Genomic DNA, 17,638 nt, shown 5'->3' on the forward strand with positions numbered 1-17,638 from the left:
TAGATTTTCATTGGCTATACTCATTTAAAATATAAATTTTGTTGCATTTTGATGACTCTTGTAATCATCAAACTCAAAATTTATGGAACTCTGATGACATATAAACCCATTATCAATTGCTATTCTGTTAATGGAAGATTGCAAGATGATGAGATTATCTAAATTATGAATTTTATTTTCATTAGTTCTTACAAAATAAATCAATTGTAAATAAATTAGATTCTTTGATGTATAATATTTAATTGGTATTTCTATGCAACTTTGAAAGATGAGAATGTTTTGAATAAGTTATTACAGATAATAGGTGTTTCTTTGATTTGAAGTTATATGTGTTGGTTTTGCAGATCTTCAGAATGTTCCAGAGTGAATACACCTACACTGATCCTGAAATCCCAATTGTACTGTAGATTCTTATTAAACTCCCCGAGATAATAAAGACAAAGGATAAGTAACCAAGTTAGTGAAAATCAAATAACTTCTAATGAGAAATGCAAGGAAAAATGTACGGTAGATAAGTAGCATTAGTAATCATTATTGTACTACTAATTTTACTTTGGGTATGAAGTTATGACTTTTGTGTTCAGTTACTGTTTACTTCATTATATGAAGAATGTGCAAGATTTAGAGAAGGTGCAGAGGATATTTACCAGCATGCTGTTTGAATTAGAGAGCATGTCTAATGAGGATAGATTAAGCAAGCTAGGTCTTTTCTCTTTGGAATGAAAGAACATGAGAGATGATTTGATAGAGGTGTGCAAGATGATAAGAGGCATGGCCTGAGTGGGTGGATAGCCAGACAGTTATTCCTAGGGCATCAATGGCTAATAGGAGGAGACACAATTTTAAGGTAATTGGAAGAAAAAATAGAGGGGATATCAGAGGCATGTTTTTTACACAGAGATTAGTGGGTGTGTGGAACATGCTGCTGGGGTGATAGTAGAGGTAACTATATTTCAGAAACTCTTAGATAGCCACTTGGATGTAGAAAATGGAGAGTTATGTGGGAGGGAAGAGTTAGATTGATCTTTGACTAGGCTGAAAGCTTGGCACAACACTGTGGGCCGAAGGGTCTGTAGAGTGCTTCGCTGTACTATGTTCTATGTTAAACTAGGGTTTTCCTGTCACTCTCAGGGTGTTCAGGAGTTCCGAGTTCAATTCTGGTACCGTCTGTAAGGAGTTTGTACGTTCGCCCCATGAATACGTGGTTTCCCACCAACTGCTCCACTTTCCTTCCAGGGGCTAAAGATGTACAGGTTAGTAGGTTAACTGGTCATTGTAAATTGTCCTGTGATTAGGTTACTGTTGAATCGGTGGGTTGCTGGCAGTCTGACTTGTTGCAGCCTGTTCTATGCTGTACTTCTAAATAAAAAAATAAATAAAATCTTTGCTTGGATAAAACCAAGGTCACCCAAGTGATCCCAATGTTTACAGTGTCCAATGTTTAATAGATTATTCTAGTTAATTCCACTTTGCTACTCCTGAGGGTATTGACTCCAACATGAAATGTGGTTCCTTCAGTTCCAATTGATTTCTTGCCCCTTGGCTGTGTGATTATTATCCTTGTGTGAACTTTGATAGTGACTCTTTGTCAGCTAATTGATAGAGTTATAGCAAGTGTATGTACAGTGATACAATACGTATAGCAATAGAATATGATTATTTCTGGATTATGGTCAGGAATGGAACTCCAATGCATCACAGGGACTGTTGCATTAGGTTTACCAAATGATTATTTAATTATTGACTGTAGCACCTTGTCTACCATAGATGTTAAATTAACTGATCTACAGTTCCTTGTTTTCTGACTGTCTCCCTTTTTGAACAGGGAAGTCATTTTGGCTGCTTTTCTATCCACTGGTGTCTTCAAAGAACTCACTGAGTTCTGATAAGCATCAACCAATAAGTGCACTTACTCTAAAGCCACTTCTTTTAAAACACTTGGGTGCACATCAATGAATGATGGCTATTGGGTACGTACCAATGGGTGCAGGCTATTGGGTGAAGGCTATTGGGTGCATACCAATGGGTGCAGGCTATTGGGTGAAGGCTATTGGGTGCATACCAATGGGTGCAGGCTACTGGGCGCAGGCCATTGGGTGCAGGTGACTTGTCTGCCTTTAGTCCTTTAGTTTATCAGAATAATTTGTACCTCTTTATCAACATTGTACAAGTACTTCCATGTAATTTTGAACTAAAACTCACCTGTCATCATTGGGATAGTGAGTTTCCTTCAATATGAAATCTGATGCAAAATATTACTTTGACATATTAGTTCAACAGTTAGTTACTTCCCATTATTAAATCCCAGTCTTATTCCCAGTGGTCTCCTACGCTTTGCCCATCTAACTCTTTGGAGATCTCCTACGTTACCAAGCACCCGAGCAAATTTCTAGAGCTATACCACGGAGAGCATTCTGACCGGTTGCATCACCATCTGTCATGGAGGCACCAATGCACAGGATCAAAAGAGACTGCAGAAGGTTGTAGACTTAGCCAGCTCCATCGCAGGCACACCCCTCCCCACTGTCAAGGAAGTCTTTAAAAGGTGATACCTCAAGAAGGCGTCTTGAAATACCTTCACGATCCATGACATGTCTTCTCATTACTATCTTCAAGGAGGAGGTACAGGCATCTGAAGATCCACACTCAAAAGTTTTAGGAAAGCTTCTTCCTCTCTGCCATCAGATTTCTGAATGACCCATTAACTCATGAACACTACCTTGCTAATTTGCTCTTTTTCCACTACTTATTTATTTTTACATATACTTATTGTAATTTATAGATATTTTTCTGTACTGTAATGTACTGTTCCACAGAACAGCAAATTTCTCAACATACGTCTGTTATATTAAACCTGATTTAGATTATTTCTTTTTATTTATATGTCACATATTCTTATTACTTGTTTTGATATTACCTTGGTCTCCCAAGCATTTTAGTCTAAGCTGTTTAATCTTTCAATGGTGGCTTTAAAAATTCCCAGACCTCAAATCGACCACTAGATCTTTCCAGAGGACCAATACCTCACTGAACCAATAGCCTGCACGTAGTCCTGACTTCAGCTGCTGTTTCAGTAGAGTTTGTAGATGGCACATTTTTTCTGCGATTACATGAGTTTCCACCAGAGGCTCTACTTTCCTCCCACATCCCAAAGATATGTGGGTTGGTAGGTTAATTGGCCACTGTAAATTGTCTCTAGTGTGTGGGTGAGTGGAAGAATCTGGAGGGAGTAGATGGGAATGAGTCACAGATTCACAGAGACGTAGAGTTATACAGCAGAGAAACAGGATCTTCAGCACAGTTTATTCACGCTGACCAAGGTGCCTATCTGATTCAGTCCTATTTATCTGTGTTTGGCCCATATTCTCCTAAATCTGTGCACCTGTCTATATGCCTTTTAAACATTGAACATAGTAATTGTATCAGCCTCTACTACTTCCTCCAGCAACTCATTCCTTAGAGCCACACTTTCTCCATAAAAAACTTGCCCCTCAGGACTTTATTAAATCTTTCCTCTCCATATGTGAGAATGTTATGGAATTAGTGGAGAATTGATGTAAATGGATTGTTAATAGATGGCATGAAACCAGTTGGCTGAAGGGTCTATTTCTGTGCTCCATGTCTCTTTTATTATGAGTCTATGCTACTTTGCATGCTCTAGACTTCAATGTAACACTTTCCTTTACCTCCTTTGTTTCTCAACAAATTCTTTTCTAAGTTGGGATAAATTTCTGCTGAGCATTATGAATGAGATTGTTAAGCATCTGGCACTGTTCATTTCCTAACCCATCTTTCAGGATTCACAGATATAGCATTGAACAGACCCTTCTGGCCCAACGAGCAACCCACTTATATCACCATAACCTAATCACAGGAGTATTTACAAGAGCCCATTAATGTACTAACCCAGACAACTGTGGCAGAAAACCAGAACACCAGGAGGATACCCGTGCGGTCAGCGGGAGAACAATGTTTATCCAGTCCACTCTATACTATTCTATCTTCCTGTTTAGATAGTTTAAGTGGAGAAAGGAGTCACCATTATCAGGCCCGATGTTTGGACACAAGCTGTGGTGTTGTAGAGGTACTCTATTCATGCTTTTCTCTTCAAGCCAGAGTCAAAATTTAAAGTCAGGTTTATTGTCAACTTGGAGACTAATGACAAAATAAGTCAAAGTCAGCATGGTTTCCATGAAGAGAAATCTTGCCTGACTAATCTGTTAGAGTTTTTTGAGGAAGTAACAAGCAAGGTGGACAAAGGCGAGGTTGTGGATGTTATTTACTTGGATTTTCAGAAGGTGCCACACTTGAGTCTGCTTAACAAGATAGAATCCTATAGCGTTACAGGAAAGATACTGGAATGGATAGTGGAATGGCTGACAGGCAGGAGGTAGCAAGGTAAAGAGGGCCTTTTCTGATTGGCTGCAAGAGACTAGTGGTGTTCCTCAGGGGCCAGTATTGGGATCGCTACTTTTCACATTGTTTGTCAGCGATTTAGATAATGGAATTTATGGCTTTGTGACAAAGTTTGTGGATGATATGAAGATAGGCAAAGGGTAAGGTAGTGCTGAGGAAGCGATGAGATTGCAGAAAACCTTAGACAAATTGGAAAAGTGGGCAAAAAATCGGCAGATGGAATACAGTGTTGGGAAATGTATGATAATGCATTTTGGTAAAAGGAAAAATAGTGCAAACTATTATCTAAATGGGGACAAAATTCAAGTATCAGAGGTGCAAAGGGACTCAGAAGTCCTTGTACAAGACTCCCAAAAGGTTAATTTACAGGTTGAGTCTATGGTAAAGAAGCTGGCATTTATTTCAAGGGGGAAAAAAGATAAAAGCAAGGAAATGATGCTGAAGTTTTATAAGACACTAGTGAGGCCGCACTTGGAGTATTGTCAATAGTTTTGGGCTCCAAATCTCAGAAAGGATGTGCTTCATTGGATAGAGTCCAGAGGAGTTTCATGAGGATGATTCCAGGAGTGAAGGGGTTAATATATGAGGAGCATTTGGCAGTTTTGGGCACGTACTCACTGGAATTTTGAAGAATATGGGGGGGGGGGGATGGGGTGGATCTCACTGAAACTTACTGAATGTGAAAGGACTAGATAGGGTGGATGTGGAGAGGATGTTCCCTCTGGTGGGTATATTCAGAACTAGAGGCCACAGCCTCATAATTGAGAGGCGACCTTTTCGAACAGAGGTACGGAGGAATTTTTCTAGCCAAAGAGCAGTAAATTTGCGGAATATTCTGCCACAGACTGCGGTGGAGACCAAGGCAATGCGTATATTTATGGCAGAAGTTGATCGTTTCCTGATCAGTCAGGGCATCAAAGGATATGGCAAGAAGGTAGGTGTATGGGGTTGACTGGGATGCGGGATCAGCCATGATGAAAGAGTGGAACAGACTCAATGGGCTGAATGGCCAGACTCTGCTCCATGTCTTATGGTCTTATGTATGTACAAGTGCAATGAAATTCTTACTTGCACCATCACAGACACATGGCATCATATAAACAGCATTCACAAGAATAACATAAATTTAACAAGCGTTATACCCAATTTTTACAAGAAAGTATAATATAGAAACATAGAAAACCTACAACACAATAAAAGCCCTTCAGCCCACAATGCTGTACTTACTTTAGAATTTACCTAAGGTTACCCATAGCCCTCTATTTTTCTAAGCTTCATGTACTATTCAGGAGTCTCTTAAAAGACCCTCTTGTATCTGTCTCCACCATCGTTGCCAGCAGCCCATTCCACGAACTCACCACTCTCTGTGTAAAAAACTTACCCCTGACATCTCACCTGTACCTACTTCCAAGCACCTTAGGACTGTGCCCTCTCGTGCTAGCCATTTCAGCCCTGGGAAAAAACCTCTGACTATCCTCACGATCAATGCCTCTCATCATTTTATACACCTCTATTAGGTCATCTCTCATCTTCTGCCGCTCCAAGAAGAAAAGGCCGAGTTCACTCAACCTATTCTAATAAGGCATGCTCCCCAATCCAGGCAACATCCTTGTAAATCTCCTTTGCACCCTTTCTATGGCTTCCATATCCTTCCTGTTGTGAGGTAACCAGAACTGAGCACAGTACTCCAAGTGGGGTCTCACCAGGGTCCTATATAGTTGTATCATTACCTCTCAGCTCTTAAACTCAGTCCCACGACTGATGAAGGCCAATGCAACATATGCCTTCTTAACCACAGAGTCAGCCTGCACATTGGCTTTGAGTGTCCTTTGGGCCCCAAGATCCCTCTGATTCTCCACACTGCCAAGAGTCTTAACATTAATACTATATTTTGCCATCATATTTGATCTAACAAAATGAGCCACCTCACACTTATCTGGGTTGAACTCCATCTGCCACTTCTCAGCCCAGTTTTGCATTCTATCAATGCCATGTTGTAACATCTGATAGCCCTCCACACTATCCACAAACCCCCAACCTATGTGTCATCAGCAAACTTACTAATCCATCCCTCCACTTCCTCATCTAGGTCATTTATAAAAATCACAAAGAGAAGGGGTCCCAGAATAGATCCCTGAAGCACACCACTGGTCACCGACCTCCATGCAGAATATGACCTGTCTACAACCACTCTTTGCCTTCTGTGGGTAAGCCAGTTCTGGATCCACAAAGCAATGCCTCCTTGGATCCCATGCCTCCTTACTTTCTCAATAAGCCTTGCATGGGGTATCTTATCAAACGTCTTGCTGAAATCCATATACACTACATCTACTACTCTTCCTTCATCAATGTGTTTAGTCAAATCCTCAAAAAATTCAATCAGGCTCATAAGGCATGACCTGCATTTGACAAAGCCATGCTGACTATTCCTAATCATATTATGCCTCTCCAAATGCTCATAATTCCTGCCTCTCAGGATCTTTTCCATCAACTTACCAGCCACTGAAGTAAGACTCACTGGTCTATAATTTCCAGGGCTATCTATACTCCCTTTCTTGAATAAGTGAACAACATCTGCAACCCTCCAATCCTCCAGAACCTCTTCCACCCCCATTGATGATGACAAAGATCATTGCCAGAGGCTCAGCAATCTGCTCCCTTACCTCCCACAGTAGCCTGGGGTATATCTCATCTGATCCTGGTGACTCATCCAACTTGATGCTTTCCAAAAGCTCCAGTACGTCCTTTTTCTTAGTGTCTATATGCTCAAGCTTTTCAATCCGCTGTAAGTCATCCCTATGTACCAATATGTACCATGACCTCTGGATGTTCACCTTCCTACTTCAGGTTATTGTGAACACAATCAGAAACATCCCATACCTTGGCACCTGAGAGGCAAACTACCATCCGTGTTTATTTCCTGCATCCACAGAATTGCCTGTCTGACCCTCTCACTATAGAGTCCCCTATTACTGCTACCTTCTTCCTTTCCCTACCCTTCTGAGCCACAGGGCCAGACTCTGTGCCAGAGGCACGGCCACTGTTGCTTCCCCCAGGTAGGCCGTTGCCCCCAACAGTACTCAAACAGGAGTACTTATTGTTAAGGGGGACAGCCACATGGGTACTCTCTAGAATCTGACTCTTGCCCTTCACTCTCCTGACTGTTACGCACTTACCTGCCTCTTGAGGCCCCGGTGTGACTACTTGCCCATAGCACCTCTCTATCACCTCCTCATTTTTCCTGACCAGATGAAGGTTATCGAGCTGCAGTTTCAGTTCCCTAACGCAGTCTCTAAGAAACTGCAGCTCGACGCACCTGGTGCAGATGTGGCCTGCCGGGAGGCTGGGAGTCACCTGGACTTCCCACATCTGACACCCAGTACAGCACACCGGTCTCACAGACAGACTTCCTGTTTCTATTCTTCAAAGGTAACCTACCTTGCCTCAACCCGTTGAGCCAAAACTGTCCTTTTCTGTCAATTACTTCTCTCGCATCCACTCTATAAAGTTGTCTTCTTTTACACTCTTCATGCTGGTCTAACTCACTGACGTCCACACACTTGCGCAGTTATCCCTCGATCTGTACATTTAGAAAAAAAAAGAACCAAATCCAGTTTAGTGCAAAAAGATCAAAGTGGTCACAGCATTGCCAATCTGTAGCGATTAGGGTTTTGCACTTTTGTTCAAGAACCAAATGATTGAAGGGAAGTAGCCGTTCTTGAACATGGTAGTGTGGGACTTCAGGCTTTTCTACCTCATTCCAAAGAGTTTGGAATGGCCTGGATGGTGGGGACCTTTGATAACACACACCTATCTGGGCTGCCAGCTCTCATACCAAATGCATGAATGTCCTGCTGTGTTATGCAAAGTATGCTGTCAATGGGTGCTGACACATATACCAACCCACCTCAGCTGGTTGTCCATGCTCTCTCTTACTTCTAACCATGGGAGATCAGAATAAGCCTCGCCCCAACACCTATAATTAATAAAATCATAGATACAGTTTATCTCAAACATATCAAGATAATTCAAAATATTTTACACTGAATGATGACCATTTACAACTCAAACTCTGTTGTGATTTAGAAAATGCAGTGTTCAATGTGTGCACAGCAAGATCCCACAAGAAGCAAATATGATAATATCCTGATAATTTATCATTTAATTGTTTACGGATAATTATTGGTCTGGAGAAACTCAACAATTGTGTGATTCATCTATGAGACTTTCAGAGGGCAGGTAATTTTGTATCCATAAATGTTTATAAAGAGGTTATTGTTATAGGGTCAATTGAATGTCAAATTGGAATCTGCAAAATCAATCTGAGGAAGAGGCTGATTTCTGAATCATTTCTTCTCATAATGGGTCTACATTTCATCTCCAAATAAGCCGATGTGGGTGGCAAAACATAAATGATCTCCAAACAAAAAACAATCTACTGAAGGAACGTGTTAGGTCGAGCAGCATCAGTGGGAGGAAAGGAATTTTCAACATTTTGGATCAAAACCCTGTGTTAGGCTAAAATTGGAGAGGGGAGATGGCCAGTACAAAAAGCAGAAGGGTAGTGGTGGGACAAGAGTCTGAGGTGATTGGTGGACTCAGTCCAGATACAGGCCTTTGTTGCGAAACATTAGTAATTGTCAGAAATAACTCACACCATGAGTCTCAGCAAACTGCAAAGCGGCAAAGCTTTATTTTTCACGAGTCTGCAGAGTCGGACCCAAAACTGCTCCAGCAGTATTGAGCCCAGAGCATTACATTTCATTTCCTTTTATACAGTTTCAAGTAGGTTATCACGTGTCCCTCAGTTGCTGTATCATTCCTACAATTATTCATAGTCAGCTCCACTCTCCCCCTCCCCACAGGCTTGTACATTTCGGGGGTCACATACACATTTTCTCATATCCTCTGTCCTTGGAGTTAGCCATCCGCAGAGCCATGTCTGCCAAGTTTTCAAACACTCATCGGCCTTGGAGTTAGCCACAAGAGTACAGCTTATCTCCATCTGTTCCATCCACCTCCGCTCTCAGCTCCTAGCTTAATGACTCCTTTTTAGTTCTTCATGATTACCACAAGGTACAGATTGTACCTATACAGTTTTGCAAGAATCTTATATCCTTATTTAGCAATGTGTCAGCATATGTTTTGTAAGCTTAGATCTTAGCACAGTCTAACCTTAACCCTTTCACTTCTTACAATTCCACCCTTTTTCTTTTTAGAGTGTGCTAAGGATTTGTCCAGGGATTCCACTCTTCCAGTTCTCTGCCTCGTTGCAACAGCATTTTAGCCGGGTCAGCTGGGTTCCCTGGCTGCATTACCTGTACTACTACTCGCGTTATTAATGCTCTCAAGCAGGGTATTAAGCATGGTAATATGATTATCATTATGAGTATTCCGCCTAATATTAACAGGGCTATTCGCCACCAGCTTCCTCCCAGCAGACTATCCAGCCAACTCAGGTTCCCTAAGGATCTCCAAGTTTGTACTGGCACATGGGCCAACTTCCGAATTTTGTCGGATATTTTCAACACTGCCTTTCCATTATCATTTATCTTTAGGCAACAGTTTGTCAGATTGAACTTTCCACAGACCCCTCCCTCGGAGGCCAATAGGTAATCCAATGCTAATCGATTTTGGTATATGGCTGTTCTCATCTGGCTTTGCTGCTCAGCCAGCAATTCCAGAGCCAATGCGGTTTGGTTGGTGATCACCTCTACTACAGCTTGTAGGCGTATTATTCGATTTAACATATATACCGGGGTTCGGTAACCCCATGACCCATCCTGGGCCCAAGTTGCTGGTCCGTAATATTCAATGATGCGTGCTGGAGGCCACTCGTCGCCCCATTCTCCCACCTTTATCTCCCGCTTCTCCCTTCTCAGTGAGTCAAATAACTTGATTCCCAATTCCCTATCTTCATCCTGGGGTAGGAGGAAGAACTCTGGCCTTATAAGGCCTAAGAAACAAACTCCTCCCCATCCTTTCGGCAATTTGGTGTATGCCTGATTCCCACAAATCCAGAACAGACCTTCTGGAACAAATCCTCCTTTCTTTGCTTTCCGCCAGGCTTTCCAAACACTGGGAATTCCTTCGTACGGGTTATGCCCACTGCAATTCCAGATTCCCGAATTGTTTCCCATAGCCGTACAATTGTCCTTTGCCCCTTTAGTTATGTACCAAGTCGGCTCCTCGGGCCACCAAGTGGCATTATTTTTTTGTTTTAGCCAACTTTATACTCTGACATGGGCTTTCTCCTACTTTCACCTTCCCTTTTCTTTCTACACATACTTGTCCTTCCGGATAGTTTGTTAACTTCCATTCTTGCGTCCTCCCAGTCCTTTTCTTATCCCAATCATGAGCCAATAGCTCCCACACACTCAAACTCTCACCTATCCATGGCCATTGCTCGCTCATGTGGGGTCCCCCACAAACCCAACAGTCACTTACATTTAAACTTGTAGCTATTCGAGTTGCTAAGTCTATAAACAGGTTTTCCTTCATTTCCGGTCTTGTTTTTCCATAGGTTCCCCATTCTTCTCTGACTCCACCAAACTCTGCCCTTCCTTTTTCTTTCCTTTCACATATCCATTCTGTCTCAGGGCATGTACTTTCTCGTACACTCCAACTTCTCCCTTCTCCTTTTTCTTCTCTCACTGATCCACCGGGGTATCCCCTGTTCTTTCTCAGGGTATATTTTATTCCTCCCTCTTCACATTCCTCTTTTTCTTTTCCATAACATTGGTCATTTACATGTGAATGTGACACAAGGGCCCCGGGTCGTTCTTTTCCTTTCTCCAAAACTCGGTTCCTACACTTGTCACATTTCCCTTCTATTTTTCCCACATACAGAATTAAATATATTACAGTCAATAATGTAACAGTCCACATTGAGTTCATTTTTGTTGCCTTTTCAGTTTCACCACCAACGGTTCTTCACTGGGAACACAGGTCCACTCCGTGTGTCCCTCAGGCTTAACTGGTCCCTTTATTCTGGATGCGTGGGTCCACCCTTTCTCTTTTGTTCGTACGGCCGCCTCGGTGATTAACAGGACCTGGAAAGGGCCTTCCCACTGTGGTTGTAACTTCTCCGGCTTCCAGGTCCGTACCAGAACCCAATCTCCAGGCACGATCTGATGTAAAGCAAAGTCGAGCGGCGGAGTCTGGGCCAAGAGACCCTTCTTCCGCAGTTCTGCAAAGGAACGAGATAGTGCCAGTAAATAGTTCCTTATAAAAATATCACCCCCTTGTAGCGTGGGGTACCCTTCTACCTTATTCCAATACGGGAGTCCAAACAGCATTTCATAGGGGGAGATTCCTATATCCTTCCTGGGTGCTGTTCGGATTCTTAACAGGGCGATGGGGAGACACTTAGTCCAGGGTAACTTGGTTTCTAGCATTAATTTGGTCAATTGCGCCTTTAAGGTACTGTTCATCCTTTCCACCCGTCCCGAACTCTGGGGATGCCACGGGGTATGGTATTTCCATTGGATACTCAATGCATCACAAATCAACTGGTGCATCTTGGAGGCAAAGTGTGTCCCTCTGTCCGAGTCTATGGACCCCATGATCCCATATCTGGGGATTATGTTTTCTAGTAGTATTCGGGCTACTGTAGGCGCATCGGCCTTTGTGGTCGGGTATGCTTCCACCCAGTGGGTAAAATGATCCACTATTACTAACAGGTACTTCCATCTCTGCACTGAGGGTAGTTCGGTAAAGTCGATCTGGACTCTATGGAACGGTCTCATGGCCAGTGGCTGGCCACCTCTTGGAGTGGATCGCATCACTTTCTTGTTTATCCGCTGGCACGTCGGACATCCAGTTATCTCTTGCTGGGCCAGTGTGTATATTCCTTTGCATACATAGTCCCTCAGAATTGTGTCGCACATGGCCTGTACTCCCCAGTGGGTTTGATGGTGCAACTGTTGGAGGATGTTGCGGGTTACTTCCTTATTTAGTACCTGTCTCCCATCCAGGACCGTCCATTTACCATCAGTGTCTTTTCGGGCTCCTAGTTGGTTCATGCTATCAATCTCTATTTGGGTAAACATAGGTTGTTTAGTAAGTCCTTCCCTCACTGGTATCAAGGTCAGGAGTTGGATCGGGTCTTCAACGGCTGCTCGTTTGGCCTCCCCATCGGCTAGACGGTTCCCTACTGCTTCAGGTGTTGATCCTTTTTGGTGTCCGGGTACATGTACTACCGCAATCTCAGTTGGTAGGGCCAGGGCTTCCAATGTCATACTTATCATTTGCTCGTGTGCCAGTCCCTTTCCTCTGGCCGTTATCAGTCCTCTTTCTTTCCATATCTTCCCAAAGGTATGTACTATCCCATAGGCGTACTTAGAGTCAGTGTATATTGTTCCGATCCTCTTCTCCAATATCCTCAGAGCCCTCTGGAGTGCGTATAATTCGCATGACTGGGCCGACCAGTTTCCCGGTAATCTCCCGGACTCCACTATTCTTTCAGTCTCTCCGTCAATGATGGCATATCCGCTGTGCCGTACTCCATCAATACATCGTGAGGATCCATCTATATACAATTCCTGTCCTTCTCCCAGGGGAACTTCCTGTAAGTCCTCCCGGCTCTTTGTTTGCAAGTCCAACAATTCAATACAGTCGTGTTCTGACTCCTTTTCTTCTAGTCCTCCATAGAGGAACTGGGCTGGGTTGCAACTGGAATCCTTTGCGAAGTTTAGGTCTTCTCCGGTCATCAGTATAGTTTCGTACTTTAGAATGCGGGAGTCAGTGAGCCACCGATGTGCCTTCTGGGCTAGTAGGGTGCTGACCGAGTGGGGAGAATGCACTGTGATCTTCCCTCCAAAGGTTAGTTTCCGGGCTTCCTCTACCAATACCGCTGTCGCTGCCACTGCTTGGATACAGGTGGGCCATCCACGCGATACCGGGTCTAACATTTTTGACAGGAAAGCCACGGGTTGCCGCTTTCCTCCTCTTAGTTGGGTGAGTACCCCTTGGGCCATTCCTTCGGCATTGTTGACGTACAGCTGGAATGGTTTTTCCAGGGCTGGCAAGACTAACACCGGAGCACGGATCAATTGCCCCTTGATATAGTTGAATTTTTGCTCCTCTTCCTTTGTCCATTTTACTGTTTGCTCATCTTGCCCGAGTTTATCATACAGAAATCTCACCAGGGGAGTATAATTCTCAATCCAGATTCGACAATACCCCACTAACCCCAGGAACTGTCGTATCTCCTTCTTGGTACGAGGGAGCGACATCCCTGTTATTCCAGCTATCCTTTCTGGGGTAATGCTTCGCTGTCCCTTACTGACCCGGTGTCCCAAATACCTTACTTCCTTTTCCACGAATTGTAACTTTTTCTTGGAGACCCGTAGCCCCTTTTTCCCTAGGAAGTTCAGTAATCTGATGGTATCTTCCTGCACCCCTTTCTGTGTTGGCCCGGATAGTAATAAATCATCCACATACTGTAGCAGTTGGTTCTCTGGAGCACATTGGAATTCCGCTAGTACTTGCTCCAAGACCTGCCCGAATAGGTTAGGTGACTCAGTGAATCCTTGCGGCAGGACCGTCCATCTGAGTTGTCTTTTCCGCCCTGTTGTAGGATTTTCCCATTCAAACGCAAACATGTCCCGACTGCTTTCTTCTAGCGGGCAACTCCAGAAAGCATCTTTTAGATCTATTACACTGAACCATTCATGGTCAGGGGAGATTTTACTCATCAGGGTGTACGGGTTGGGTACTACCGGGTATCGGGTCTGGACTACTGCATTTAGACCCCGCAGGTCTTGTACCATCCGATAAGTCCCGTCCGGCTTTCGCACCGGGAGGATGGGGGTATTATATGGCGACATACATTCTTCCAGCAGTCCATCTGCGATCAGCCCTTCAATTACCGGCTGCAGCCCTTTTCTTCCTTCCATCGCAATGGGATACTGCTTCCTCCTTACTGGGCGACCGTCCGGTAGCAAGGTGATCTGTAGAGGGCTGATGTTCAATCCTCCCCTATTTCCCTCTCTATACCACACCTCGGGCTCTATTTTCTGGTCGTCCTCTTCTTTTAATGCGAATAATTTTACTATTATTTCTCCATTGTTCGGCACTGTTCCAATGCCCAGTTGCACTTGCAGGTCCCTTCCTAATAGGTTAAATCCTGCGGAGGGCAGCAGGAGAAGGTCTTGCCTGGTTGCCCTATCTTCATATCCGACTTCCACATTGTCCACAATGGGCACTTGTATCGTTTTTCCTCCGATACCGGATACCTTCATTACTCTTGTTCCTGTTCGGGCGCCGGGAGGTATCTGGATTACACTGGATCTTTCAGCACCCGAATCTACCATAAAGGTTGTATCTGACCCTTGGAGACCTAATTTCAGATTTACCAGGGGTTCCTGTCGATAGTTTCTTCTCCCCAAGGGTAGGAACCCCCGACCCCCCTAGTCTTCGTCCTCCATCATGGCATATGACCTGACCTCTCGCCGATACTTAGGACATTCCCGTTTAAAATGTCCTTCCTCGTTACAGTGGAAGCATCTTAGAGTCCTTCGCGTTTTCCTTCCTGGTTCTTGGCCATTGCCTCGGTCTGACCACGTTCCCCTCTTTTCCCTGTTTTCTGTGGTTACTTGCCGTACTGTCTGAACCATTATCCTAGCGGTCTTTTTCTGTTTCTCCTCGTCTCTTCTTACAAACACCTTCTGCGCTTCTCGCAGTAATTCACTCAAGGGTTTTGAATTCCAGTCCTCTATCTTTTCTAGCTTTTTCCGAATATCTGGCCAAGCTTTTGATACAAATTCTACCCTGATTAACTGTTGCCCCACCTCCGTCTCCGGGTCTACCCCCGCATATTGTTGCATATTTTTCCGAATTCTATCCAGGAAGTCAGTTGGGGTCTCATCGGGGTTTTGATGACTTCCAAATGCCTTATTGAAATTATGACCCTTGGGGACCGCTTGTCTTATCCCCTTGATCAGGAATTCCCTCATATCCCTCATGTTTCCTCGTCCTTCAGGAGTCTGTTTGTTCCAGTTTGGCTCCGTGAGGGGAAACTTAGGTGCCCCTTCGGTAGTCTTTTCTTTCTCCCACATAACTATAGCCGCTTGTCTTATCATTTGTCTCTCTTGGGTTGAGAATAACGTCCCCATGATGGAATACATTTCATCCCAGGTGTATATATTAGGCCCGAGGAACTGATCCAACTGTTCAGCCAGTCCCATCGGATCTTCCAGGAGGTTCTTCATTTCTTTTTTAAAGGTTCTTACCTCAGTGCTGGTCAGGGGAACATTCACATACCCCGTTCCCCCATCAGGTCCACTCATCGGGACCTCCCTTAAGGGGCATAACTTGGGCTCCTCTTCCTTTTTCACCCGTTGTCGTGTCCGGGAGCGCGTCATAATAAAGGGGGGTCCTGATTGTGGTGGATTCCCTTCCTCCCACTTCTTCCTTTCTTTTTCTAACCACTCATCGTATTCCTCTTTTCGTTTTTCTTCTTCTTCCGCCCATTCTTCCCGTTCTTTTTCCTTTTCAGCCTCCGCCTCCCGTGCCGGATCGTCCGGTTGGAGGGGGGCAGAGGGAGCCGCCTCCGGTTGTTCAGGCCGGGGCACGTAAGGCGGAGGTAAATGATTCAATACTTCCCAAGGAGGTTTCTCCTTGTTCTTTGTTTCCAATTTGTAACTTCTGGCTGAGTCTCCTGGCCCCGAAACCCAGCAAGAGGCGTATTCACTTTCTTCTTCTTTTACATTTGGCTTAGAGTTTACATATATGTTTAAGGCCTGTCTAACCCAATCCTCATCTGACCCAAATGGTGGCCACCATACCGAGGACCCTTTTATTGGCTGTTTGGACCATGATTTGCAATATTCTACCATTCTCTTTTTCTGCTTTCCCTTTGTTCGTCCATATCCCCATCCTGCAAACATTCTACCGAGGGGGCTATCAGGAGGTACCTTCGGGAACAAACCCGAACTCTCCGGCTCCTCTTCCTTTGAGCTTCCCCCTCCCATTATTCCCTTCCCGGCCCGGTTCTTTTTACTCTAGGTGTCGTCACACCTAGTTTACCCGGTCACACCCACCTAGATCTCAGTTAGCTAGTCTCACTTACCCGGTGTGCCGTAGAACCGTCTCCTTTCCTCCCTGCTTTGCCGCCTTGCGCTGTCCGGATCTCACTCGCTCAAGCCGTTTCAGACGACGAGCAAGGAATCAGGGACTGCCGAACTCGGCAGGGTGCACCTTCTCCGATGTCCTTCCTCTCGCCCTCCACGACCGGAGTGGGGATCCCGGACGAGACCCCCAGCTGTCAGAAATAACTCACACCATGAGTCTCAGCAAACTGCAAAGCGGCAAAGCTTTATTTTTCACGAGTCTGCAGAGTCGGACCCAAAACTGCTCCAGCAGTATTGAGCCCAGAGCATTACATTTCATTTCCTTTTATACAGTTTCAAGTAGGTTATCACGTGTCCCTCAGTTGCTGTATCATTCCTACAATTATTCATAGTCAGCTCCACTCTCCCCCTCCCCACAGGCTTGTACATTTCGGGGGTCACATACACATTTTCTCATATCCTCTGTCCTTGGAGTTAGCCATCCGCAGAGCCATGTCTGCCAAGTTTTCAAACACTCATCGGCCTTGGAGTTAGCCACAAGAGTACAGCTTATCTCCATCTGTTCCATCCACCTCCGCTCTCAGCTCCTAGCTTAATGACTCCTTTTTAGTTCTTCATGATTACCACAAGGTACAGATTGTACCTATACAGTTTTGCAAGAATCTTATATCCTTATTTAGCAATGTGTCAGCATATGTTTTGTAAGCTTAGATCTTAGCACAGTCTAACCTTAACCCTTTCACTTCTTACAGTAATTCATTTCTTCCTAGAGATCTTCCTCATCTCATTGAGTTTCTCCAGCAGATCATGTGTTTCTCCAGATTCAAGCATCTTCAGTTTATTGTGTCTCAGGTAAGTTAGACTTGCGTTTTTCATCCTGGTTAGAGCTTCAGAATCAAGAAAACTCACTTCCACACTATGGTTTGGTGTGTTCAGAAGTGGCTTATCACCCAACAGACTCTTCCACCAATGAACAGAGATGGTTTGTGGGCCAGGTTGATGTGTGGCTGGTTGTGAGGTGGTGCATTCTTTCCACAGCTTATTGTGTTTCTGTGTGCTTGCAATGCACAGACAATGATCTCAATACCATGCTGAAAATTCTTTCTTTGCTCAGAGCAATCAAGGGTCAGAGGATCCCAACAATTAAC

At 44.2% G+C, this 17,638-nt stretch overlaps 1 protein-coding gene across 1 annotated transcript; it reads right to left on the reverse strand.

Annotated features, from left to right (window-relative positions):
- Nucleotides 1-9,085: 9,085 nt before the first annotated feature.
- LOC140714170 (endogenous retrovirus group 3 member 1 Env polyprotein-like) lies at nucleotides 9,086-17,233 on the reverse strand. The gene is made up of 2 exons (XM_073025042.1): nucleotides 16,490-17,233; nucleotides 9,086-11,605 (listed from the first exon to the last, which is right to left on the reverse strand). Exon 2 carries the CDS (start codon nucleotides 10,554-10,556, stop codon nucleotides 9,642-9,644), a length of 915 nt encoding a protein of 304 aa, XP_072881143.1. The 5' UTR covers nucleotides 10,557-11,605; nucleotides 16,490-17,233; the 3' UTR covers nucleotides 9,086-9,641.
- Nucleotides 17,234-17,638: the final 405 nt, after the last annotated feature.

This window comes from Hemitrygon akajei, chromosome 21, assembly GCF_048418815.1.
Source record: "Hemitrygon akajei chromosome 21, sHemAka1.3, whole genome shotgun sequence".
NCBI classification, from domain to species: Eukaryota; Metazoa; Chordata; class Chondrichthyes; order Myliobatiformes; family Dasyatidae; genus Hemitrygon; species Hemitrygon akajei.

Coding starts and splice junctions, on each gene's coding strand:
- LOC140714170 (XM_073025042.1), bottom strand. CDS start 10,556: ATGGGAAACAATTCGGGAATCTGGAATTGCAGTGGGCATAACCCGTAC.